Here is a 24,392-nt window from a genome sequence, read left to right on the forward strand (position 1 = left end):
GGGCACATGAGCTGGTACAGGGTTTTTGGTACATTTGTGTCTGCCCAACTGGAGAGGTAGTACCCAAGGCCCTTCCAAGGCTCAGGGATGGAGGAGCCCAGCACAGACATCCACCCTGCCAAACAGAGCAAGGGGATATGCTGCTGGTTTGCCTTTTGAAACCTTCAGAACAAACAATTTAAAAAAACACCAGTATTGAAAAGCTTTTTCACAGATCTGATGATAGAATAAAATCCTGAATTCCCAGGTTGGGGCCCAACACACAACAAAATGCAGTGTGTCAGAGTTGCAGGGATTGACAGGCTTTGCCAAGCCCCTGTGCTTCTGCTGCTGCACACTCTTGCTCACATCCTGCCTGCCATCATTTCTGGAGACCTCTGATCTTTGTGTAAAGCCAAAGGCTAATAATTTACAGCCAGACTCTCTTCAAAGAGTGTGAGAATACATGAGGGGACATCCTGAAGTGATACGTATATATGTAGATATTTCCTTGCATTTTATCCGTTTCTACTGAAGCAGCTTCCTTAGGAATGCACAGGATGTTGTTCTATGAAGAGAACTATTTGTGGATACAGATTCATTTGAAACAGGAAAATTGAGCACCATGTTTCTATTTTGTTACCTTTTTCCTCTTCTTTGCTTTATATAAAAAACAGATCAAAAACCTGACCCCTCAGACTGAAAAGGGTGACCATGTGTTGATTTGGCTATTAAATATCTATCAATGATTAGGATCTCTAGTGACACCCTGCTCATTAAAGTCATGATCTGCTTTTCCAGTGTTATTTTGAGCAGCGGTTTGGTTTGAAACAGCCTGATATAGTCAGGAAGCAATTAGCACTCAGGCTTGGGTGGTTAATGGAACAGTGATGTGCCACTGCCGTAAATCCTACTGCTGCAAGTACAGTGTAGAAATCTGTATGGTGAATGAGATGTCATAGCTGGTGAACTAGTTACTCAAAGCAAGTTTTTAAATTTAATTTGCACCATAGCAGAGAAATAAATGAAGAGTTGTGCAGTCTTGTTTTGCTTTATCTCTCTTGCATTTGTTATGTTGTTAAGTGAAATGGCAATGGTGTGCACACATACGGATTTAAAAGAGAATTTGTGCTGGCTGGGATACAAACAGTGGGTACTGCAATCCTGAAGTCATCCATCAGCAGAACCCTGCACTTTATGTACTCTCATGGGACCTGCAAATTCAATGGATCAGTATTGAAATATCTGTTCCCTGTTTTGTAGGGAGTGAACATAGTAGAGCGCCAGTACACGCCAGACCGCACACCGTCATGGACAGGCATAGGATTTGTGAGAGTCCCTGAGGGGGCCTACCTGGAATTCCACATTGACAACATCCCCTACTCCATGGAGTATGATGTGCTGATCCGCTATGAGCCGCAGGTGAGTCTGTGAGTATGGGCATTGCTGCCTCCCAGCAGTGCACAACTGACATGAGCCTGGCACTGGCACTTTAAGGAGTCATCAGGGCTCAAAGACAAGGACAGGCACTCAGTTAAATGTCTGAGATATGTGAAAATCCAAAATGATGTTGACTATTTCTAGCACTATTTGCTTTAGAGTTTATTTCATTATTGCATTGTTTCAGCACCTGTTTAATGAGCAAATTAAAAAGCAACAAATCCCATCAGGACAGATTAGATGATTTGTTACTGGCCAGATGGGCACATGCACCTTAGGGAGCAAATTACGTATCTTGGATGTTGAATGCCTGCAGCCAAGAGTTTGCAAGCCGTTGGCTTTGATAACATGCAGAGTAAAGAGAAAGAGCAAAATCCTTCCATCTTCTTGCCTAGAGTTTGGCAGCAACTAAGTGCAGTGAATAGTCAAATACAGGACCCAGAGGTGAGGGGAGAGGAGGTCACCAAACCCCCTGGTGATGCCATAATGCTGATGGCCACCTGCCCTTGCTCTCAGCCCACACCTGCAGCTGGTAGATGCCCATTGATGCTGCAGGTGTAGCCCCATCTTCCCTGAAGCACAGTGACCACTCGTTCTGTGCTCAGGCTTTTCCTGGCCTGAGCTCTGGATGCTTCCAGGAGTTTATGATTATTACTTGATACTGATGAGCCTTTTCTTCCCCCTAGTTGCCTGATCAGTGGGAAAAAGCTGTGGTCAATGTCTCACGCCCCGGCAAGGTTTCCACAGGCAGCCGATGTGGCAACACAGTTCCTGATGATGATAATCAAGTGGTCTCACTATCACCTGGATCCAGGTTGGTATAACCAAAGAAGAGGAGGCAAAAGAAGAGGAAAAATAAAAAATTGAAGTACAATAATGTCACATTTTCAGTTTGCTGTATTCTCTATGAAAACAGGTGAAAATTAATTTCCAGTGTGTTATAAAAAACACATTTAGTAGTGTGTCTGTAGACTCAAAGCTTTTAAGTTTATTGTCATTTTCTGATAGAGTTTGTTCATTGAGTAGAGGGAGGGGGAGGTGTTTGCACAGCCTGTGAGTGAACACTGGTTTGACTCTTTACCTTGCTGATAACCTTTTCCGGTTCTGACTTCCACAAGCCTCCAAACCGCCTCTCTCATATCGCAGCTTTTGTTCTGTTAGGTCTTGGCTGCTTTCCGTTATCTTGATTGCTTTATGGGGCACATGAGACGCTTTATGGTGCCATACGTTTGAAGTAAGGAGTGTTTCCTGTTCCTCACTCAGATATGTTGTTCTCCCACGGCCTGTGTGCTTTGAGAAGGGGCTGAATTACACCATCCGCCTGGAGCTGCCCCAGTACTCCTCGGTGGATACGGAGACAGAGAACCCCTACACACTCATTGATTCTGTGAGCAGAATTTATTTCAAGGATGCTCTTAAAAGCCTGGAACTTTGTATCTCCCCTGGCATGTGTCTGTGTAAATTCAAAGTAGTATTTTGCAGCATTGTTCCTTACAGCTGAAGTCAGATTTCAAGTGAACAATGTAATGCAGTGTAGGTTTCTTTGAAAGTTCCTCAAAGTATGTGAGTTATTTTTCTGCCAAGAGGCTTTTGAGGTATTTTGCAGGACTGCAGCTAGTCCACAGACCTACAGTTTCTTTAGGGAGGCTGAAGTGTGTCATGTAAGTCATGAAAATCAATGTCAGTGTCAATCTTCTTCTCTAGAATGGATAGAATTTGGTAGATTTGGTAAGAATTTGTCAGATACCAGAAGTATTCCACCAAAACTAGACAAATACTGTCATTTATCTTCCAAATTCTGTCTGGTTGTTTGCTTTTTAGCCAAAAAAAGGTTAGAAACTGGGATAATACTGAATTTTCACAATTTTGGTGGAGGCTATTTATAAGTAGTGACACTTTCTCATTGCAAAATTGTTTTGTAGCTTGTTCTCATGCCATACTGCAAATCGCTGGACATATTCACAGTGGGAGGCTCAGGCGAAGACGTGGTCACGAACAGTGCTTGGGAAACTTTCCAAAGATACCGGTGTTTGGAAAACAGCAGGAGTGTTGTGAAAACTCCCATGACAGATGTCTGCAAGAACATAATATTCAGTATTTCTGCACTACTGCATGAGACCGCGTTATGTATGTAACCACCTTCTTGTAGGGCAAACTGTGCCTGGGAGCTGCATGGCACTTGCAGGCAGAGCAGTTTGCGTGGGGAAGGCGTGTGCATAGGATGAGGCAGGGGATTCATGTCCTGTGCCACACTGCTCACTCTCTCCAATTTTTTTCTCTGCTCAGCATGCCAGTGTGACCCGCAGGGCTCCCTGAGTTCGGTGTGTGACCCCAATGGAGGACAGTGCCAGTGTCGTCCCAACGTTGTTGGAAGACAGTGTGACAGATGTGCCCCCGGCACCTTTGGGTTTGGGCCAAGTGGATGCCGACGTATGTTAAACCCTTGGCTCTGGGCTGTGGTTGGGGCCCTGAGTTCATGGCTTGTTATGGAAACTCAGCCCCTCTCCTGCTCTCCTTGCAGCATGTGAGTGCCACATCCGAGGCTCTTACAACGCCTTCTGTGACGTGGAGACAGGCCAGTGCCACTGCTTCCCCGGGGTGTACGGGCGGCAGTGCGACCGCTGCCTGCCCAGCTTCTGGGGCTTCCCCAGCTGCCAGCCCTGCCACTGCAATGGCCACGCTGATGACTGCAACCCCTACACCGGGGAGTGCCTGAGCTGCCGGGATCACACAGCTGGACACAACTGTGAGAGGTATGGCACGTGTGCCCTTTCCTTGGCCCCTCTCCTTCCCCACAGCAGAGTGGGCCCAGCAGCTGTTCCCTCTGGTGCTGGAGCTCAGGCAGATGTTAAGCCACAGGGAAAATCCCTGGGCCTGGGGAGTCAGAGAAGCACTTGTGGTCCTGGAGATTGATGCTCCCATCAAGAGTGGGGATCCTCTCTTCCCTGCCCTCAGGCTTGCACCTCGCAGCAGTGCCCGTGTAAGTGACCAAGAGCAAACTGCAGGACTCTTCTGAGGCCTTGCAGTGGCTGGGCTGACATCCAACCTTGGGTCTCCTGTTCCTATGCTAGTGTAAACCAGGCAAATTTGTGACTGTGGACACAGCTGCTAGGAGCGTGAGTGGTAAGGGAGAGCCATAAGGATGTTTCTGCCCTTTGCTTCTTCACAGTGGTAGAAAATCTAAGCTTAGTTACAGCAAGGCTGTAGTGTGTTTGGCTGCAGTCCCTGCATGTTGTGTACCCTGTTGTGCAGGTGCCAGGCTGGCTACTATGGAGACCCTGTCCTGGGATCTGGTGACCACTGCCGCCCCTGCCCTTGCCCTGACGGCCCCGAGAGTGGACGCCAGTTTGCCAGTGGCTGTTACCAGGATCCAATCACACTGCAAGTCGTCTGTGTCTGTAGCGTGGGATACATAGGTACTTGGTGGGAGTATGGAGGGAGGGCTGGTTGGGTTGAACCTCTCAGGGAGAGGGTATGTTCGTGTGGGTTAGATGTGACCACAGTACCAGCGGGTTGTTTCTGGGAGTTGCCTCACTTGGAAGGTGCCAGGGCAGAGTGGCTTGTGTGGGTGATGCCAGCACGACCATGAACCTCATCTCCAGCAGTGTGGTGAGGAATGACTGGTGCTCAGCAAAGGGTGGACAGGACAGCACTGGAACAAAGGGGATGAGCACCACGCCTTGGTGAGCTGGGTGGTACCATCCATGCTCTGCACCAAGTGCTGTCTCTGTTTCTTTAAACATGATCCAGTTAATGTCCCCCCAGTAATGGTCTTTATTGCCTTGCCGATTACGGGGCTGTGCGCTAGGGAGCCACGATGGCAATTCCCACTGTGCCTGTTTGTTCAAACAGGCAGTCGATGTGATGAATGTGCGTCTGGCTTCTTTGGGAGCCCTGATGAGGTCGGCGGCGCCTGCCAGCCGTGCCAGTGCAACAACAACATCGACACCACTGACCCAGAGGCCTGTGACAAGAGGACCGGGGCGTGCCTGAAGTGCCTGTATCACACCGAGGGTGAAAACTGCCACCTCTGCAGAGAGGGCTACTATGGGAGTGCCCTGCAGCAGGACTGCAGAAGTGAGTGGGAGACACGGCTGCAGCCCCAGCACCAGCCTTGTCGGGGGTAGCACTGGACACCTAAACACTTTTTTACCTGGGAGCATTTTGGGTGGAGGAAAAACCTAATTACTTCCAGCTGGAGTTTCCTGCAGCTTCCCTGCAGCAGGGTGGGGCTCCTGGCCAGGAGAGAGGCTCTTTATGTTTGAGTGGGAGGACAGAGACAGCTTTTACATTTGAAAGGAGGAGGATTTTGCAGGAGGGGGGGCTACTTTACCCTCTTGATACTGGTCTCTGTTAATCTCTTTTCCAGAGAAGGTGGTTGGGGGGAGGGTTTGGCTTTTGCTTACACTTGGTCTCTGTAGATGTTGTTGGGCAGTGGGACTGATGGCCATGACAGGAAGCTGAAATGGGTGGGGAGGCAGACCCACCTCTTCTGCAGCATCAGGCACAGCCCAGCAGGACAGGTGGGTCACTGAGCAGGTGAGCTCACTGTTGGCCAGTTGGCCCACTTCAAGCAGATCTGCCACCATAGCTGACTGACAAGAACTGGGCAGAGCTGGGCTTTGGTTGTAGAGGGGGGAATGGAGAAGAACAGGAAGGGTTGCTCTGCTTGACTCAGGGACCCCTGTGGCCTTCTGTGTGCTGGGGCAGAAGCTGTAGAGGTGGCCAGCCATGGGACGTGAGGATGGCTCTTGAGCAGCGCTGGTGTCATTCAGTGGGTCAGCCAGGCCTGGCCACTGGCATTGGGACGTGCCAGCATCTGCCCACACCTCTGCAGACTCAGAGAATAAACTAGGTGTGAAGTCAGGGCAGTCTGGTAGCAGGGTCAGGTTGACTTGGAGGTGCCACGCTCTTTCCCTCACAGAGTGCGTCTGCAACTACCTGGGCACTGTCCGGGAGGACTGCGAGGGCTCGGAGAGCTGCCGCTGCCAGGCGGCCACGGGGCAGTGCCGGTGCCTCCCCAACGTGGTGGGGCTGACCTGTGACCGCTGTGCCCCCCACACCTGGCGGCTGGCCAGCGGCACCGGCTGCGAGCACTGCGACTGCGACCCCGTGCGCTCCCTCGGCCCTGCCTGCAACGAGGTGAGGAGCACGGGCACGTGCCCAAGGCTTGGCCTCTGCTCTGGTGCGGGGTGGAGCTGCTGAGGGGCTCACACCTCCTGACGGGTTTGTTTTTTGGCTTTGGCAGTTCACAGGGCAGTGCCACTGCATGCCAGGTTTCGGAGGTCGGACCTGCCGGGAGTGCCAGGAGCTCTTCTGGGGTGACCCAGCCGTGGAGTGCTTAGGTGAGTCCAACCCTGGTGCCTGATGCACCTGCTCCTTTTGGAAATGTTTGTGTGGCTGGGCACACCATCACACCCCAGTTCACTGGGACACCCCTGCCAGGAGCAGCCCATTAGCACCTTGGAAAAGAAGGAAAAAGGTGTGGTGGGGTCCTGCCCTGGGGTTTTGGTCCCTTGCGGGATGGGACATGTGACAGGAGCCCAGCCCTGTGCTTGTCTGTGTTTTTCTTGTCTGACCTTTATTTAAAACAAACCTCTCTGTTTAGAAGCAACTCTTTCTTAAGGGTAAGGTTGCAATGTTGTCAGGTAAGCCAGCATGATAAGAAAACATCACAAGCTTTGGAGATGGAGAATTGGTCTGGAAAATAGTTTCCTTTGCCTTTCAATTGTATGTAGCTGAAGACCACTGTCTCTTGTGTCTTCTTATGGAGACTGGAGGTTTTTTTATTTAGTAGGAGACTTTCCTTATATTTCAGGTGAAAATAAAGGAGAAAGCAGAGACTATGCAGTGGGTTAGCCATAGCTACATGCTGCAAAACAGAGCACCATGAAGTAGGTTGTTTAGAAAACTGGATGGCCTCTGTCCTTTCATTATAAACAAGTCTGTTCATTAGCTGGAAAAGAAACTTCAAACATTGTCCAGACCAAAACAAACTTGTATCTCTGATCTGTTCAAATAGAAGCCTTTGCCAAGAGGGTTTGCAATAGATTAAGGTATTTTTTCCTGCAGGGAAGAATGTGCTTGCTGTGGTCTTTAATAAATCCCTTACAATAGAGATACCTTAGAGCCCATTATCTTGGTAGATAGGCAGGTCACAGCTACTTGGTTACTGCAGCAGATGAAAGGGCTGGGGAATTGTCCCAGTTCCTGAGTACATATTGGGTTTCTTGGGGGAAAGCTGCCTTTCGAGAAGCTGTGTGTGTTCTGACATGGTAAAGGGGCGTGCTGACCCTGCTGGCTCCAGGGCAGGGATTGTCTCTTGTTATCAGTTGTCTCCATCAGGGTTTATTGATGGAGTCCATCTGCATACCTTATCATCAGGGTTTTGCAGCATACCATAATTTCTGATCTCTTGTTGAGTTTCTGCTGTCTTATGAACATGTGAAAACCTGTTTTAATGTTTCTAAAGTAAAGAGAATATATTATTCAGAGCCTGTTTTTACTGTGAAAGGTCTACGCTCCCTTTCCAGCCCCCCATTCTTTCTGTGCCTCAGTGATAGAGGAGAATCCCTTGGGTGGAAAGGCAGATTTTCATTAATGATTACATCCAACAGGAGATCTGTGTGGCAGGTGGGGAGAGCTGCTGCCCAGGGCTGAGCTGCTGCCCTGGGCAGCCTGTGGCGTGATGCTCTGGACAGGTTCCAAGTGTGTGCTCTCTCGTGGAACACATCCAGCTGGGTGCTGCTGCAGACTCTCCCTGGTGTGGTGGGGTCAGTGCCTCCTGCCTGTCCCCTATCTTTCCTTGGCAAGAAGACAATGGATTTCTCAGCCCTCATTTAGCCCTGGGGAGTGAGTGGTGATGTTCAGGCTGGCAGACCTGCAGCTGCTGCGTGGGCAGGTAGCAGTTCTCAGGGGTAAGCAGGTTGGAAGCGAACTGGAAAACTGTGCCGTTTAAGGAGCAGTGTCCCTGGAAAATAGCTGAGATCTGGCCTGCAGCCAAAGTGAAGCTGGAACTGAGACAAGGCTTTGTCACAAAGACATCTGCTCCAGTTGTAGGGAACATGTGGACTCCTGCCATGGCATTTGCCACCTGGCGTGTTCTTGCTGGCTCAAGCAGCCAGTATGGCCACATTTTGTGCTGCATTCAGGAGCGAAATAGAAACCATGGAGAAGAGTGAAAACTCTGAACCATGTGAGTGTGGACACAATCTTCACCAAGCTGATGCAGAGGTGTGGACATTGATCCCAAGGACTCCAGTGTGGGATCCTCCACTCTCTAGGGCAAGTGCCTTCTGCTCAGTTGAAAACCACAGGGTGAATCAATTACTCCAAGGACAGTGATGTGTGTTCTCTTCATGAGAGGTCTTCAGGTTTTTGGCACCAAGAAACACAAGCACTTGATGAGAAATGGGGACCATACTGCTCGTGTAGCTTTGACAACTTTTACAATACTAAAAAATCCCCAGTGCCTGCACATAAGCTCTGGACATAGCTGTGTGGAGGTGTGCAAAATGGCCCATTTAGTACAGGCTGAGGGCTGCAGCTCTCCATGGCTTCTCAGGCACTTGCAGCAGCAGTGAGTTGTGGATGTGGCCCAGGGTTCCAGTACACTACTGGAAACCAGGCTCTAGGGCACTCTTCCCTGCCATTCCCATTGCCAGCTGCTGCCTGTGACATCTTTTCTAGAAACCTTGGTAAGATCACACATGGTGAAGCAGAAGCCAGGGAAGGCAGGTTTTTGTACCTGGTCTGGGTGCTTTGATTTACAGTCTGTGCCCCCTGCTGTGGAGAGAAAGTGTCATCCAATGTCTCCTCTCTGTGTCCACAGAGATCACACTGGCACCACACCACTGGGCCAAGCTGAGGTGAGTGCCTGTATTTGGACAGCATCTTCAACCCACAGCACTGGGTGCACTTCAGCACCCACAAATGTCTACTGGGGATTACACAGAGACGCTGTGGGCTGCGTCTACAGAGACTGCTTACTCCCTGTGCTTTGAAAAAACACAACATTCTCTCACTGAATTTAACATAATGTCTGAAACAAGCACAGCAGAGGCGTAGAGGATGGGGAAGAGCGCAGCATTTCTCTCTTGGCCTCATGCAGGTCCCTGGGAGGATTACAGTGGGCAGGAGCTGTGCCGTGAGCATCACCTGCTCCAGGGGCAGTGCCAGCCCCTTGGCAGGACTCTTCTGTCATTGCTCCAGCCTCGAGCTGTCTGCAGCTCTGCATGAGCCTGTGCATGAACATGTGTATGTGCATAAAAATCCTTCCTAAGGCAGTAAATAATAGCACTACAGAGTTCATCAGATTCAGGTCTCCCAGGCATACTGCTGGATCTTTTCCAAAGCCTGGCAACTAAAGTAAGCTGAAGTGCAGGACTCGGCATGCTGAGTTCTGCACCAGCTTCAACCCACAAAGCACATCTCCAGCAGAAGGCTCCAGGCTCCTGGGAGGCCTGAGATGTGGAGTGTCTGCAGATGCAGCTCAAAAAATGCCTTTGCACAGTAGATACTTAAAGTTTATGTTTCATCTGATACAAAGGAAATGACAATTTTACTGTCATTACTGTTGTAATAAATTTAACAAGCAGAGCAGAGTGCAGTTAATAGGAGGTACTGTGTGAGTTTGGAAGTTGGGTGGTGTTGTTGTAGCCCCTTCATGAGAAGCATGTCCTGTATTGGACATGAGTATCAAGTCCTATTGTAAAATCATAGAATTTAATTGAACTACAATGAAAAAAAGTCGTGTTTTTTGTCAAATACACACTGCACACATTGACAAGAATGTTGTTTTTTTCAGTTTTTAGTCTTTTTTATGTGGCTGGTGCAGAAACAGCTGTTAACTGAAAATTACCCTATTGCCATTTAAGAATAAGTTTTCTAGTCTTAAAATTTAACACCTGGGTTCTTAGACTAGTCACATATGCTGCTTTTATAGAAGGTGTTTTTGGTGTTGAGAGAGAAGACTACCAGATGTCTTGTTTCCTTCTGTGGGAAGTGTCTAAAGGAAGTCAGAGAGATTCTACACTAAAGAAAATATAATTTTCACTTTGAGTTTTGTAATTTTACTTGACCTAAGGTCATAAAATATTGCAATGTGTATTGATTGTTTCCAGAAAACTATCCTTTTGGCATGGTCTGCTAGCATGTTAAGATGTAGCAAAACTCCAGCAATTTTAGGCTGGGACCTTATCTTAACATTCCTACTGAAAATCATAATGCTGAGGAGTTAGCACTATGCCTGCAGGGTAACTTGAATCAATAGCTGATTATTCAGAAGAAATTTGCTAGCTCTGCAAAACTTTCCACCTTACAAATTGTTGAATGGTTTCCTTATCATAGTGCCTCACTACCATTGGAAATGATGCCAGGAAATCATGTTTGAACAAAACCTTTGTGTTTTTTCTGTGGAGGAGTTAAACATTTGATGCTTGCCGCCCTCAGTCTCAAACAGTAAAAAAATATTTCTGGAAAAATTATTTCTATTCAGTGTAGGATGATGTATAACACCTGTTTTATTCCTGGCATCCCCCAGTAAGGAATTGAACACTGATACTGCTCTTCATACAGCCCATTCAGTATCCATTCTATCACCTCTGCTGTAGTATCAAGTGCTCTGACACACCTGAGTTTAAATTATGTCATGTGCAAATATACTGCATATTGAATTACAGTAGTTTAAATGGAAGTGAGTTCTAAATATTTAAAATATTTAGAGGAAAAGATAGCAGAGCTGTCAGAGTAGGTGAAAGACAAAGCAATTCTCATAGATCCTTTTGAGCTGAAAGCAAACCTCTCAAGCTAGTTATTTGCTTCATTTGGATTTCTCCTCTTAGGTTTTTACATGACTGCATTTGGTATACCATGTTTGAGAGTTACTTCTACCTTTAGGGTCAGGGAAAAGGAGGAAGAGAAATGCACTGATGAAGGCGATACAAAAATTACCCATGGATATTCAGTGTGTGCATGCACATACATGCACATGCATTTGTAAACAAATACAGCTAAAATCCTTTATACTCATAATCTGCTAATCAGCAGATCCTGACTAAAGAATTTGGCTAAAACCTTTCCTGTCAAAAATACGATTTCCTTGAAGTTGAAGTATGCCACAGAAAAATCGCTCATTGAGTTACACACTCAATTAAAGAAAACAATACGCCCAGTTCCAAAATGACATTTCAAAACAGAAGCCTATTGTTTAGTTTAGTAAATGCTCCTTTGAAAACCCTTAAATCTTAGGCCAATGATTTCAAAAGACTTCTTTTTCTCCACTGTTTTCCATGGGAGTACTGCAATGTCCTGCTCTGCTTGCAGATTTGAAGCCTGTCTAACACTGATCTTCAATGCAAGCAGCCATATCTGCATTAACTTTCAGCCCTTCACTTTGGCTTTGGGCCATCTGTCTGCATGAAGGGAGACTAATCAACCATTTGTGTTGAAGGCATTTCCAACTCAAAGTGGTCAAGGCATCCAAGTATCTTGCAGTAAACTCAACATCTGTTTGATTTTGCAGTGCAAAATGAACTACTTTCCCAGTTTCTTGTCATGTAAGCATAGGGAAGCCACACAAAAGGAGTTTACAGGACTTTGTCTTTCCCTATACCACATAGTCTAATGTAAGAGTATAAAGCTGTTGGTAGCTACTGAGCCACATCTGAAAAATTTCTGCATCCCTAGATATGCCTATGTGTTTCTCGTTCTTGAAAAAGTTCATATTAACCAGACATACACTAACACTGGATGTGTTGCATTACTCAGGTCTTACATCAGACTTAGGAGTGTGCTGATTCAAGCCAAAATCTCCTGAGCAAAGCAATACTTAGAAGGTTGTGTTTGGGTACAGCAGAAGCAAAACTGCTGTAACGGCAGTCTCTGTACTGGACTGCTTCTGTGTCACACAGTGGCCATAGCAATAGCTGGATATAACAAAGGAGGTGTTGTTGGAGGAACAAGAACTCTGCTGTGGCTAGAAGTGATGGTGGGGTACTTTGGTCAAACACAATACTGGACATGATGTGCTGGATCATTCTGACATAGTGTTTGTTCTGTTTCTAGCAGGTGATAGGAATCAAGGTATCTCTGGTGTTCACATCCCAGTTCATTGGCAGTGATAATTGAATGTCACAGGAATTTTTTTGGTGCATGTGCAGCCACCATCATGAATGATGGATGCATAACTCAGTTGTTCTTCCATGAGCTTTGCCAATCCTGTGCCAGTCTTTTCCAGTCTGTCCCTGCTTGGAGATCCTCCTTTCCTTTCACATACATCCTGCCACTGTCACTATGCTTTTGTTCCTTTAGGATGAAGTCATGCCCTTCAGTCAAAGAGACTGAAGCCAGTGGGTTCTTGGCAGGCAGGCATTTCCTGAGGCAGAGGTGAGAGCTGGCACTGGGCTACTTGCCTGGTGGACTGCAGTGTTCAAGGTGCTCCTCACTACCTAGAAGGCTTTCCATGGTGTTGGCTTGGGCTTGCTTTTCTTCTTTTGAGAACCAGCCACAACTGAAGTGAGTTGAGGGTTTGATCCCCACCATGGCATAAAGGGAAGGGGCTGTTCTTCAGTGGCCTTCAATGTGCTCCTTGCTGGGGTGTAAAATGCCTGGTGGTGGTGTCCAGGGCACAAAGTACAGGACTCATCCACTAGAGGTGTTAGAAATAGTTAGGGGTGAATGCTGGCGTGGTCCTGTATATGGTTAATGTTTTGGGAAGATAAGAAGAGGAAGAGCAGTATGAAACCAACACTTTTGAAAGCCATTTTATATACATTTCATTCAGGGGGCTGAGGTAATTCAGAGCCAGGATTGCCTGCTTCTGGGCTTTATAAAAAATCTTAAAATGGAGAAATAACACACACTAATGTTTCTAGCTGCCTTGTACAATTTTCTCATGGTCCTGCAAAGCTCAGTTTGGGAGTTTTGTGGGACTGGATTCTTCCAACTGCTGTGCTGCATTTAGAACAAATTACTGCTTTGCTCTTATCACCCCCCAACAGGCAACTGTGGAGTTTGGGTTTTCACTTTGCAAACAGTATGTTAGTAACTAAATTATTTTCTCTTCTTCCCTAATATTTTCTGGTTCCAGAGATTTTGGAATCCACTTTACCATGTAACTGCTACTAAAGCCATGTCATCTGCTTTTCCTGAACACGCAGGTATTCAGGAGTAGAATTACGAACATGGAGTTAAGTTGGGTTTTTCTTTTTTTCACATTAAGCCTTTTAAATCCGCAAGTAAATACAGTGATCTGATTTGCCAGCAGCAAGTATTCAGGTAACTTGATCAGACCCTCAGGATCTTTGAGGAAAACCACATGCCATTTAGCCTCTTTCTATACAGAGGAATTCAGACAATTCATCATTATACCAAGGGCCTTATTAGTTGACAGAAGGGTTAACTGACCTTCAAATAGGACCTCAACAGTTTGCCTGCAGGGAACATATTCCATGGTGAGTTGACTACTTAAGCACTTTTGATGTAAAGTAAAAACAATCTCTTGTGTCAGGGTATAATTCAAAGAACAAAGGACCGTTTTGCTCAATTGTGCAGGCACCAGAAGTTATTTTTGTCTCTTGCCTATCATATTCCCATTGTACAAGAAAGTAGTTTTGTTGTGGAGCGATTTGTTCTGCTGAGGCTCTTTGTATAATTTTTGAACTGAAGACCACCACTGTGTTCTGGCATTGAAGGAAACAATGCAGAGTCTTGAAAACAGCTTTGTGTTTTGCCCTGTTTTTAAGGGGGCATTTGCTTTGGGTGTGTGAATTGATTTATGGGCCCTTTTAAGCCATTTAGCCTCCTTCGAGAATGCCTGGTAAATGGATGTGTAAGTGAGGGGTTTTATCAGGTTTGCCAGCCTTTTTCCTGTTTAAGGAACATGGATGCTTCAAGGACGCTTGACCTGCTCTGGGTGCACTCTGCCATAATGATAGGTGGATGATGTTCATATTTTCAAAGCCTCTCTTTTTGCTGCTTGCTGCCATCTCTTTATTAAAAGCTTTGCATGTCGGTGGTGTTCTCTGCTGCTGCCTCCTGTGTAATTAAGGAGGTCAAGTGGCAGCCTCACTGCATGGAAACGCTTCTCCTGATAGTGTTATTGTGTACAAAGTGTGTCTGTGCTTTCGGCAGTGACAGTGCATCATTAAGTTAATTGAGTAGCTTATCTCTGTGGTGGGCTAGTGCCAGAGAAGTGCAGTTCATGAAGGTGTGAATACTAACTCCAAAGTTGGTACTCAAAGTGTGAAATAATAATTAAAAAAATATATAAATCTGTTAAGTATCCTCATTTCCACCGAGGGTGACATTAAGGTGACGAACAACATGTAGGCTCTTGGTTGTTAAGATCTCAAACACTACAGGGCTGCCCATGACCACATTCTTTGTTCTATTCTACTTCTCACTGCCAGATTTTTTTCTGATTTTCTGTATACCCAAAATGTCATCCCAGTGCCAGCCTCCTCAATGTGTGCTGTGAATGTTTTCCCACTATCCATAGCAGGAGCATGTTCTGAGCCAGTCCCTGTACCTCTGCCTAGATCTCACAAGGGCTTTTGCTCCATGGATTTGTCCTGTTCTTGGAAGCCAGTTCAGCTTTTAGCACTCACAGTGTCTTACAGAAGAGAGCTCCTCCACTTAACCAAGTGCTATGTAATCAGTTATCCTTTTAGTGTGCTGTTTGTGGGAGGTGCAGGGGAAGGTGGTTGGGTTTTGCTCTGCAGGATTCCTCACTTGACTGTTACTCCTCTGCTGGAGGAGACAGTAAATGGTTGTTCCTAGTTAAATTTTCCTTTTTCACTCATGGTTTGCTCTTAAACCCTCTGCTATGTGCCTGCTTGCCATTTCTTTTCCTATCCCAAGAGACTTGCTCTACTCACTTTTCATTGCAGGAGAGAAACTGAGATCTTTGTTTTCAGTTGCTATCCAGTGGACATCTGAACTTTGCAAAAAGTGGTGTCCATCCTTGCTCTGTTATTGTTCCTGTTTACAAGATGTGTAAATCCTGGTCTCCCCTAGAGTTATTTCCCCATCTCTCTCCCCTTTTTCACTCACACTTGCTTCCTCCATACACAAGTGATACATCCATAATTAGCTTTTTGTAATTCAGACACTGATTACATCTGTATTTATTTCACCACTTTCTTATAACTGATGTTTTTTCTACCTTGCCAATATCACAGTCATTTCCCTCTCCGTGGCCTTCACATTTGCCTTTTTCTCCTCCCAGCATGTGATTGCAACCCTCGTGGCATTCAGACCCCGCAGTGTGACCGTGCCACCGGGCAGTGCATCTGCAATGAAGGGGTGGAAGGGCTGCACTGTGACAGGTGCTCCCGGGGCTACTCAGGCTTCTTCCCTGACTGCGTGCCCTGCCACCAGTGCTTTGCCCTCTGGGATGTGATCATCAGCGAGCTGGCTAATAGGACCCAGCAGTTCTTGGACAGGGCTAATACCCTCAAAATCACTGGAGTCACTGGCCCATACCAGAAGACACTCAACACTCTGGAGGAGAAGCTCACTGAAATTAAAACCATCATCGCTCAAAATCCAGCAGCCGAGCCCCTGAAGAACATTGGGAATCTCTTCGAGGAGGCAGAGTGAGTACAGTTGTAGTTACACGAATAAATCTGTCATGGGAAGGAGTGGGAGTTCCCTTGATTTACTTGAGTGACTGATGTCCCCATGCTGGGCTGAGGCCAGTCCACCTCCTCTGGCTGGGCGAGGGTGCTGTGGCTGCTGGAGCACCTCACCATGCTCAGCCCTGGCAGTGAGTGCCCATCCTGGGGGCAGAAACCTGGCCAAGGCAGACAGGAGCACTGCAGCTGCCAGTGTTGGGCTGGGGTTGTCCTGCTCCCCTTGCTCTTCAGGCAGCTAATTACCAGGGAGCCACTCATGCTTGCCTTGTGCTGCCCCAGGGCAAAGGACAAACGCTGCTATTATGTGAGAGAATGAAGAGGGAGAGAGATTAAATTCCTGGATTTCCGGGTGTAGCTGATGAGTTGGAAACTTGGGCTCTTTTCCACACTCTGAGCACGTGTGGGGGGAAGCACCAGGTTTATAACAAGGATTGTTTCCATTTTTCTCAGGGTAGAAGTCTTGTATTTTCTTTTAGGGCTAAGCATACAAAAGATGGTAGTCTGGAGATGGGGCAGTCTAAAATTCAGTAGGATTACAGAGGCTTTCTAGCCCTGTCTACAACGGCTCCAACTTGCTTGTGCATTGTAAAGGGAACTGCACAAAGCAAAGGGGTGAGGATTAAAGCACAGATGTCTCAATTAGGAATAGTTTGTGTCTTACAGCTCCCCTCCCTCCTGCTGGAGAGCTGGGGGTTGCTGCTGCTTCTGGACTCAGTGTGTATTGATTGAGGGAGGTCAGAGCAGCGGAGGAGCAGCTTTTCTCTAACATACATTATGTGTATCTGTTCTTGCTCCTCTCTGGCTCTATAGAAAAGTACTGGGCTTTGGGGGAGTCCTGGAAAACAGCAGGCTGTCAGGCTATTGAGAGAGCTGTAAATTGATGTTAGATCTTACATACTGCCTTGATTCTTTCAGAATGAGGAAATGCTGGGCTTGATGGGATCACCATGGATGGGAATAGATTCCTATGCCCACTTCTGTTCCACAGCAGCCTTGACATGTAATACTCACTTTTCCTTTTAGGGTTATCCCATTAGCTAAAGGCTGCTGCATGGCTTACTTTAGTGAATGCTTAGAGCAGGAGGTTTTCCTTCAAAAACCCTGGTGAGGAGGGATCTTTACAGAGGAGTTTAAAGAATCCATTGTGTTAAAATTAAGGCTCCCCCTCCGTGCTTCCTCAAATTCAAATCTGTCCGATGAGCTCGTAGTAATCAAAACTACATTTGAGCTGTGTGGGATGGGAAGCAAATTATGTATGGATCATAGTAGTCAACTCTGACCTATTGCAGTTGCCATGATACTAGAGCATTACACCAGTCCTCTGGAATCTGCCTCCAGTTAATCTTACACAAAGCAGCTGTTTTCTGAGCAATTTGGTGCTTTGGGTTTATAAATGTGCTGTAGATTAAAAAGTAGTTTTGTACAATAAAGGAAACAAAACAGTATTCTAGGTAGGCATGTTGTTACAAATAATTTGAAGCTCCACTGGGGGAGGACAGGCCCTGCCATGGGAGAAGCTGGATACATCTCTAGCCACCACGCTCCAGTGAAGTATGAGGTGTTTAACCCTTCTTCCTCCCCTGTTGAGTCCTGTGCCTGTTTTACAGAAAGCTGACAGCAGATGTTACAGTTAAGATAGCTGACATAGAAGAGAACCTATCAGCCTTAGCAGCAAAGAGCAATAGCACAGACATGGACCTGAGCATGCTGGAGACAGATGCCAAAAGTCTGGACAATGTTGTGAAAGAACTTGCAGAACAGCTAGAGTTCATCAAGATCTCTGATGTTCGGGGTAAGTTTCACAGGGAGGGGGAGAAAGCAGCAGGGTGGCCAAAGATTTAATTAGTGCATGGCTTTAAGTACCAAATTAATCTTCTAACTTGTAATAAAACACAATTCCTCAGGGACATGTTCTTTCTGTGCATTAGCAGAGTTGCTGATGCAGCAGGAATTTTTGCCCCCTCACCCTGTCTTTCTTCCTCTGCACATTGCAAAGCTGGCTCAAATTCTTGAGGCACAGAATCGTCTTAAGGTGTAATGCTGGACACATTGTGGATGAGACACAACAGAAGAAAGTGCACCACAGATTTCAAGATATGTCTAGACATCCCCCTTGCATCCCTCAGTCTGTTAAATTGCTTTTTCTGGGTGGGGAAAAAAGCTCATGGTAAAGGGCCCAGTTCTTCTGAGCCACCCAAGCCTTGCATGTCCATTGGTACACTGAAATGGGCCAAGAATCAATATTTGCTGGAGGAAGAGGAATATCACCAAATTATTTGGAAAGCTGACTTCAAAGAAAGTATTTTTAAATTTCTTATAAATGTTCTGGTTTGCAGAAAGTCTGAGATTGTTTCCAGTGAACATGGGAGATTTCAGAGTGAGGCGAGTAGCATGTGGAACAGGGGAGTCCCTGACTTTTGGCATTTTGCAAAGGAAAGCTGCCCAGAGGTGCAGAGTATAGCCACCCCCATAGGGTCCCTCACACCAACGCAAGGCCTCTCCAGGAGTTATCCAAAATCAACAGTTCCATAAATCAGCATCTTTTGTCAAGCAGTTGTTTCTTAGGAAAGCTCTGACCAGTTTCCAAGCAGTGACTCCATAAGCCAGACATCCCTAAACAGCCAGACTGTTCCCCTAAAAACCTTAAAAAGGGATGTATCTCCTTTTGCCCTTAGGGCAAGAAGAATTCAGTCACTAGGGTCAAAGAAAAGCTTAACTTCAAAGTCCAGCTTGACACATTGTCCACCAAGCAAAAAAGCATACCTTTTTTTCTACAAGAGGCCAAATTCTGTCATCCTTGCAATAGCACTGAACACAGCTGCCAAGGCCAGCGTGTTATTTAATGTGATGGGATATGTCACTAACCCCTATCTGTCATCTGCTAACATCTATAATATACATTACTTTGGGTTGCTTAACAGAGTTCTCATCAGAAATCTCATCTGATTTCTGCAGGAGCCTTGGATAGTATCACCAAGTATTTCCAGATGTCCCTGGAGGCAGAGGAGAGGGTCAATGCCTCCACTGTTGATCCTGATAGTGCCGTGGAGATGTCAGCACGAACGCGGCAGGAAGTGGAAGACTTAATCAATGAGAAGGAGGCCCAGTTCAAGGCTAAACAAGAGGAGCAGTCGCGCCTTCTGGATGAACTCGCTGGAAAACTGCAGAGCCTGGATCTCTCTGAGGTGGCTGAGAAGGTACACAGCTGGGAATCTCTGGGATAAAACCCTTAGCAAAAACAGAGCTCGGTTTATGATGAAGCGATGGGCACGGAGGAAGTGTAGAGTGTGAGAGTGTGAGATGTGTGGTTGGTTCATGAAAAGTGCACCTTGCTTGGTTGAGCAGCCCCTCGGTTTTGTGGGCTAGAACTGGGTTGTTTAACTGGTGGGCTCTGACACTACTGGCTTTCAAAGACCAGCCTTTCATGTTGGTCTTCCTCCTACTGTTCCCAGCCCCAACAGAGCACCTGTTGTTGCATCACCCTTCTTCTAATCCAAAGTTCTTTGCTAGGGATGGAGTTCCCACGTGCAGCAAAGCATGGCAAATCTCCTGGGCTGAGAGCCATCCTCTTAAGCCTATCCCAAGTTCAGTGCTTGTTTTCCCTAGGCTCCCCTCTTCCCTTATACAGCTCCATTGGGTACACTCTGTGCCTGTACAGTGCCTGGCCAGGCTGTGTTTCTGCTCACACCTACGGGCCTCAGCATCACCCCAGGCTCAACCTCCTGCTTGAGACAAAAGCAGAATTTACAGGGAGCTGGAGTCAAAAGGGCATTTTCTCTGTTGAAGGTGCCTGCTCATCTGTAAATATGATTAAGGATGGCTTTTTCTTGGGAGAGGCTGGGTGTTCCCTTAGTTTCTCTTTGAAGTTGGCCAGCTGCATTCAGTGAACAATTCCTGAGCAACCCGGGGTGAAGGCAGACTGCAGGGCATCGCTCATTAACTCCCCTGGGCAAGCCAGGCCTGGGATGGAGAGTTCTTCACAAGTTGATTGTCCCTTGTCCTTTACAACTAGTCATCCCTCCCACTCCCTCAGCCCTCCTTTTTTCTCTGGAGGGAAGAAAGAGGCATCTTTTTGTTTAGTCTCCCTTCCCCTACATTCCTGCCCTGACTGTTAAGAACTGAAATCTTGGGTAGATGTTTATCAAGGCAGTAAATACTGAGTTGCTTGGAGGTGTAATCATCACACACACACATGCACACACACATCTCTTTCTGCTTTCTAGCTACTGCTGGGTTACATGCCAAACAGGTAAGAGGGACTCATTTACACTTCACAGGAGACAGCTGCAGCTAACTTGGCTCAGCCCCTAGGTTTTCCCAGGGAGGTTTTTTGGCTGCAAAACCTGAGTTAGTGACTATCATTTGGCAAAAAGAGAGTGGGGGGGGGCGGAGTGGGCATGAAAAGGTAAAAGAACCTCACAAGAACAGGGAATTTTCTAATTTTCCCTCTGGTAAACCAACTCCTGCGTTATTTCATTACCAAACAATTGACCAAGTAGTGGATAATTCTCAGCACAATGTTGCTGATAAAAATAGTTTCACTTCTTAAAAAAAAAAAGTTTACTCTGAAATTTTGTGGTAGAATAGTGTCCTACTCCAGCCCCCATGCAGCCTAGCAATGGAGATCAGTCAGTGACTGCTTCCCTTGTGTCCTGTGTCCCTGCAGACGTGTGGCACAGCTCCGGGAGCCTCCTGTGCCGAGTCCGAGTGCGGGGGCCTGAACTGTCGGACTGACGAAGGGAAGAAGAAGTGCGGAGGCCCTGGGTGTGATGGGCTGGTGACTGTAGCTCACAATGCCTGGCAGAAGGCTATGGATTTTGACAGAGACATCCTCAGTGCATTAGCAGAAGTTGAGCAACTCTCCAAAATGGTAAGATAGTAAAAAAGAAAAAAAAACAACTGTCTGTTGTAGCATACACACTAATTGACAAAGTATGTGCTGGTTTTCTGCAGAAAATACTTCTTTTGAGTTGTGTAACTTCATCATGCTTGTAAATACCTCAGAAAGGGAGCTTGCTAAAGTGAAGCTTCATGGATAACTAAACATCAGCCTGAGTTGTTTAAACTAGCACTGGTGGTATGGATCAGGGCCAGCTTCCAAGTGTTCTGAGTTTTATGAGAAAAAGCATTCCTTGTTACTATTACTTCTGACTCCAGATGAATTGTTTTAAAACAAGCCCTAAAGCATAAGAAGATAAGCAAGCAAGCCTTCCATTTTCCTCTCTTTAGGTTTCTGAGGCAAAACAGAGAGCAGATGAAGCAAAACAAAATGCACAAGCAGTTTTGCTCAAAACCAATGCTACGAAAGAACAAGTGGACAGAAGCAATGAAGATCTGAGAAATCTTATTAAACAGATTAGAGACTTCCTAATGCGTAAGAACATTACATTTTAATTATATTTTAATTCTGGGTTTGTGAAAACTAGCTTTACATCTGTATTGCCTTCCAAGGGTTAGTACAACAGTTGTCATCATTCCCCCCACCTCCCCTAGACAGACAGCGTGTATGGTGAAATCTGGAAACACAAGAAAAACTAAGAGAAAACCAAGATAAAAAGAAAGTGAGAGCAAACTGTGACATGTTCTGGTGTGTGTTTCAGCTGAGGCTGTTGTACTGCTCTACTTTGCCAAGTATGTTCTGGCTAGAACGACAAAGTAGTATTAAAGGGGAAGGAAGTCAGAAACTGCATTTCACTCTCTGTAAGAAAGCAGGTAAAGGTAAAATGAGAGCCTTGCTTGCCAGCAGCCCATTCCTTGCCTTTTTGCTCAGGGCTGACTACGCTGGGAGCACAAATACATCTATGTGCAGCTGTTGGTTTTGTTTCCTGTGGGCTCAGGTCCCCCGAGAGTGGTGCAGCTAAGCACCAAGATCCTCAAATGGCTTCCAAGAGAGCTGTGCCAGCTGGGCCTCTCCTGAGAGAGAAGTTTCATCTTGGGAAGTAGTTTTAACACCTTGATTTTCTATAAATCTGAGGAAGGAGGTTTTCCCATGATTTTCCTTCTTAAGGAAGCAGCTGAATAAGAATTTGAATACTGAGACATGACAGAGGGAAGCTTTTACTCACATCTTTGTCATTTGTGTCCATCTGCTAGAAGACAGTGCTGACCTGGATAGCATTGAGGCAGTAGCTAATGAAGTGCTGAACATGGAGATGCCAAGCACTCCCCAGCAGCTGCAGGCCCTGACAGAAGATATTCGTGAGCGTGTAGAAAGCCTTTCTGATGTTGAGGTCATTCTGCAGCAGAGTGCTGGAGACATTGCCAGAGCAGAAATGCTACTGGAGGAAGCCAAAAGAGCGAGGTATGCAACCCTGTTTCATCTCATTGTATCAGAAAATGCAGTTTAGCTTTCCCTGATGTAAATTCTCATTCCTTCAGTAAGGGGCAAAACTAGCCCCTTGCAGCACATGTTCTTTTTCCACTTCCAAAGTAAGAGCATTTTTAGCATTAACAGTCTTGCTCCACAGCAAAGGTGCAACAGATGTTAAAGTCACTGCAGACATGGTAAAAGCCGCACTAGAAGAAGCTGAAAAAGCTCAAAATGCAGCTGAAAAAGCCATCAAACAAGCTGATGAAGATATTAAAGGAACCCAAGACCTGCTGACTTCAGTGAGTCCTTTATGAGTATTTCTTAAGATAATAGAAACAGCACCAAGTCTGATGCTTAGAAACTGATGTAAGCCTGTCTTGGGAAAGCCCTTGGGTACTGCAGAGCAAAGGCTGCAGTTAAAGTGCATCTAAATCATTCCTGCCTTCACAGCAATTTTTGAGTGAGTGGGACAGATGCTAGGGGAACTATTTGCTCATGAACAAACCCAACTAGACGACAACAAAAAACACCAAAAGGCTTTTCTCACCCCATATCCTGCACCAGCCAAGTTAAATGAGCAGGACTGTAGCCCTCTAACACAGCAGGTCTGACAAGACCCCTGGCAAGACACACCTGTCAGCCACACTGGTTGTATATTGGTGTGCACAGTGTCATCCACCACTGCAAGCACCAGACTAAAATAAACAAATGCTGGATTGAAGTGCCAAGTTCTGCAATCTTGTCAGATAAAATATTTGCAGACTTCATCTCAAAACCCTCATGAGACCATAGTGCTATCTATACTTATGAAGCTTGGCCAGTTTAGAAGCTTGTCAAGTCCATTATCACATGATGGAGTCAAATGTCTGAAGTAGTCAAATGTCTGAAGTTTTGTCAGCAGATTAGTCAACTCTTGCGTGTATAATGCAATCAAATACTTTTTAACCTTAATACTTTTGCAGCCCCATATGTTCCATTCTCAAGCATTGAACAATGGGCCATTTTTAGCAAAACTAAAACACTGTTTTTAACTCAGATCTATGGACACAAACTAGTTGAGCAGAGGTAATGGAGAAAGTTTAGTGTTGTATGCTCCACTGTATTTTGAAAGTCAAACTCTCATTCTTCTTTCTCTTAGATTGAATCTGAAAATGCAGCATCTGCAGAGACGTTGAACAATGCTACCTTACGTCTGTTTGAGCTAGAGAAGAGTGTTGAAGACCTTAGGCAAAAGGCTGCTACAAATTCAGGGAATGTGGGAAATATAGAAGACAAAATTATTAGTGCAAAACAAAATGCTGAAGAAGTTAAAAAGGTGAGAAGCTCAGGAACAATCCTAAGGAGAAGCTAGCAAAACTCCCCCAGGTTTGGCTAAAGGGAGATCAATGAATACATGTGATCCGTCACATTTATTGTTCATATTCTGTGGGTAGAAAATACTCCAACATTTATGCTCTTACCAAAGATCGCTACTTTTTACTTGTTCTGAAATAGATGGAGAAAACCTGTCAGCCTTTCACACATAGGTTTCTGTTCCTCACCTTTACTAAAGGTCTGTCACAGGAGAACTGGAATTTTTTTTCCACTTTGATAGAGTATGGTTCTATGACAATGATAGATTCAGGACAAACAAACCAGAATTTGGCATATACAGAATCAAGGAACAGGAAAAATAATTATCTTAACATAAAACTGAAGTAACTGCTAAATACCGGAGATGCAAGATTTTCTCTGTGAACATATATGGCATTATTCCCAATGTTTGCTACACACTTTTGTAATAGCCGAAGATTGTTCATTAACAAAACAATTGACCAATCTGCCAAAGGAAGTTTCATTGCTCCCATCTCTTGTCTGTAGTTAGCATACCAATCTCAAGAGAGCCATTTTCTGGCAACAGAGCTGCATTATCCATCAACTCAACAATATCCAAACACTAAGTAGTATTTCAGGTGCTGTCAAGTAAACACAAGAGAATTCCAGTGCTGCTATGGTTTGTTATCTTGCTCAATGGTTGAATTTAGTTG

The 24,392-nt window shown here is 45.8% G+C and overlaps 1 protein-coding gene across 1 annotated transcript in view; it reads left to right on the forward strand.

The window, feature by feature from the left end:
• LAMB1 (laminin subunit beta 1) overlaps nt 1-24,392 on the forward strand; it is a gene marked incomplete at its 5' end in the record, with an annotated part of 41,971 nt that overhangs the window by 15,707 nt on the left and 1,872 nt on the right. Inside the window, 18 exons of the mRNA XM_083860621.1 lie at nt 1,243-1,401; nt 2,106-2,233; nt 2,683-2,806; nt 3,342-3,546; nt 3,706-3,849; nt 3,941-4,172; nt 4,672-4,835; nt 5,272-5,496; nt 6,344-6,561; nt 6,668-6,764; nt 15,647-16,016; nt 17,663-17,847; nt 19,011-19,252; nt 20,722-20,925; nt 21,285-21,429; nt 22,149-22,356; nt 22,523-22,664; nt 23,504-23,680. Of these exons, the coding sequence (XP_083716747.1) occupies nt 1,243-1,401; nt 2,106-2,233; nt 2,683-2,806; nt 3,342-3,546; nt 3,706-3,849; nt 3,941-4,172; nt 4,672-4,835; nt 5,272-5,496; nt 6,344-6,561; nt 6,668-6,764; nt 15,647-16,016; nt 17,663-17,847; nt 19,011-19,252; nt 20,722-20,925; nt 21,285-21,429; nt 22,149-22,356; nt 22,523-22,664; nt 23,504-23,680 (3,369 nt within the window). The remainder of the gene's footprint in view (nt 1-1,242; nt 1,402-2,105; nt 2,234-2,682; nt 2,807-3,341; nt 3,547-3,705; nt 3,850-3,940; nt 4,173-4,671; nt 4,836-5,271; nt 5,497-6,343; nt 6,562-6,667; nt 6,765-15,646; nt 16,017-17,662; nt 17,848-19,010; nt 19,253-20,721; nt 20,926-21,284; nt 21,430-22,148; nt 22,357-22,522; nt 22,665-23,503; nt 23,681-24,392) is intronic.

Source organism: Zosterops lateralis, assembly GCF_965231275.1.
Source record: "Zosterops lateralis genome assembly, chromosome: 4".
Lineage (NCBI taxonomy): Eukaryota > Metazoa > Chordata > Aves > Passeriformes > Zosteropidae > Zosterops > Zosterops lateralis.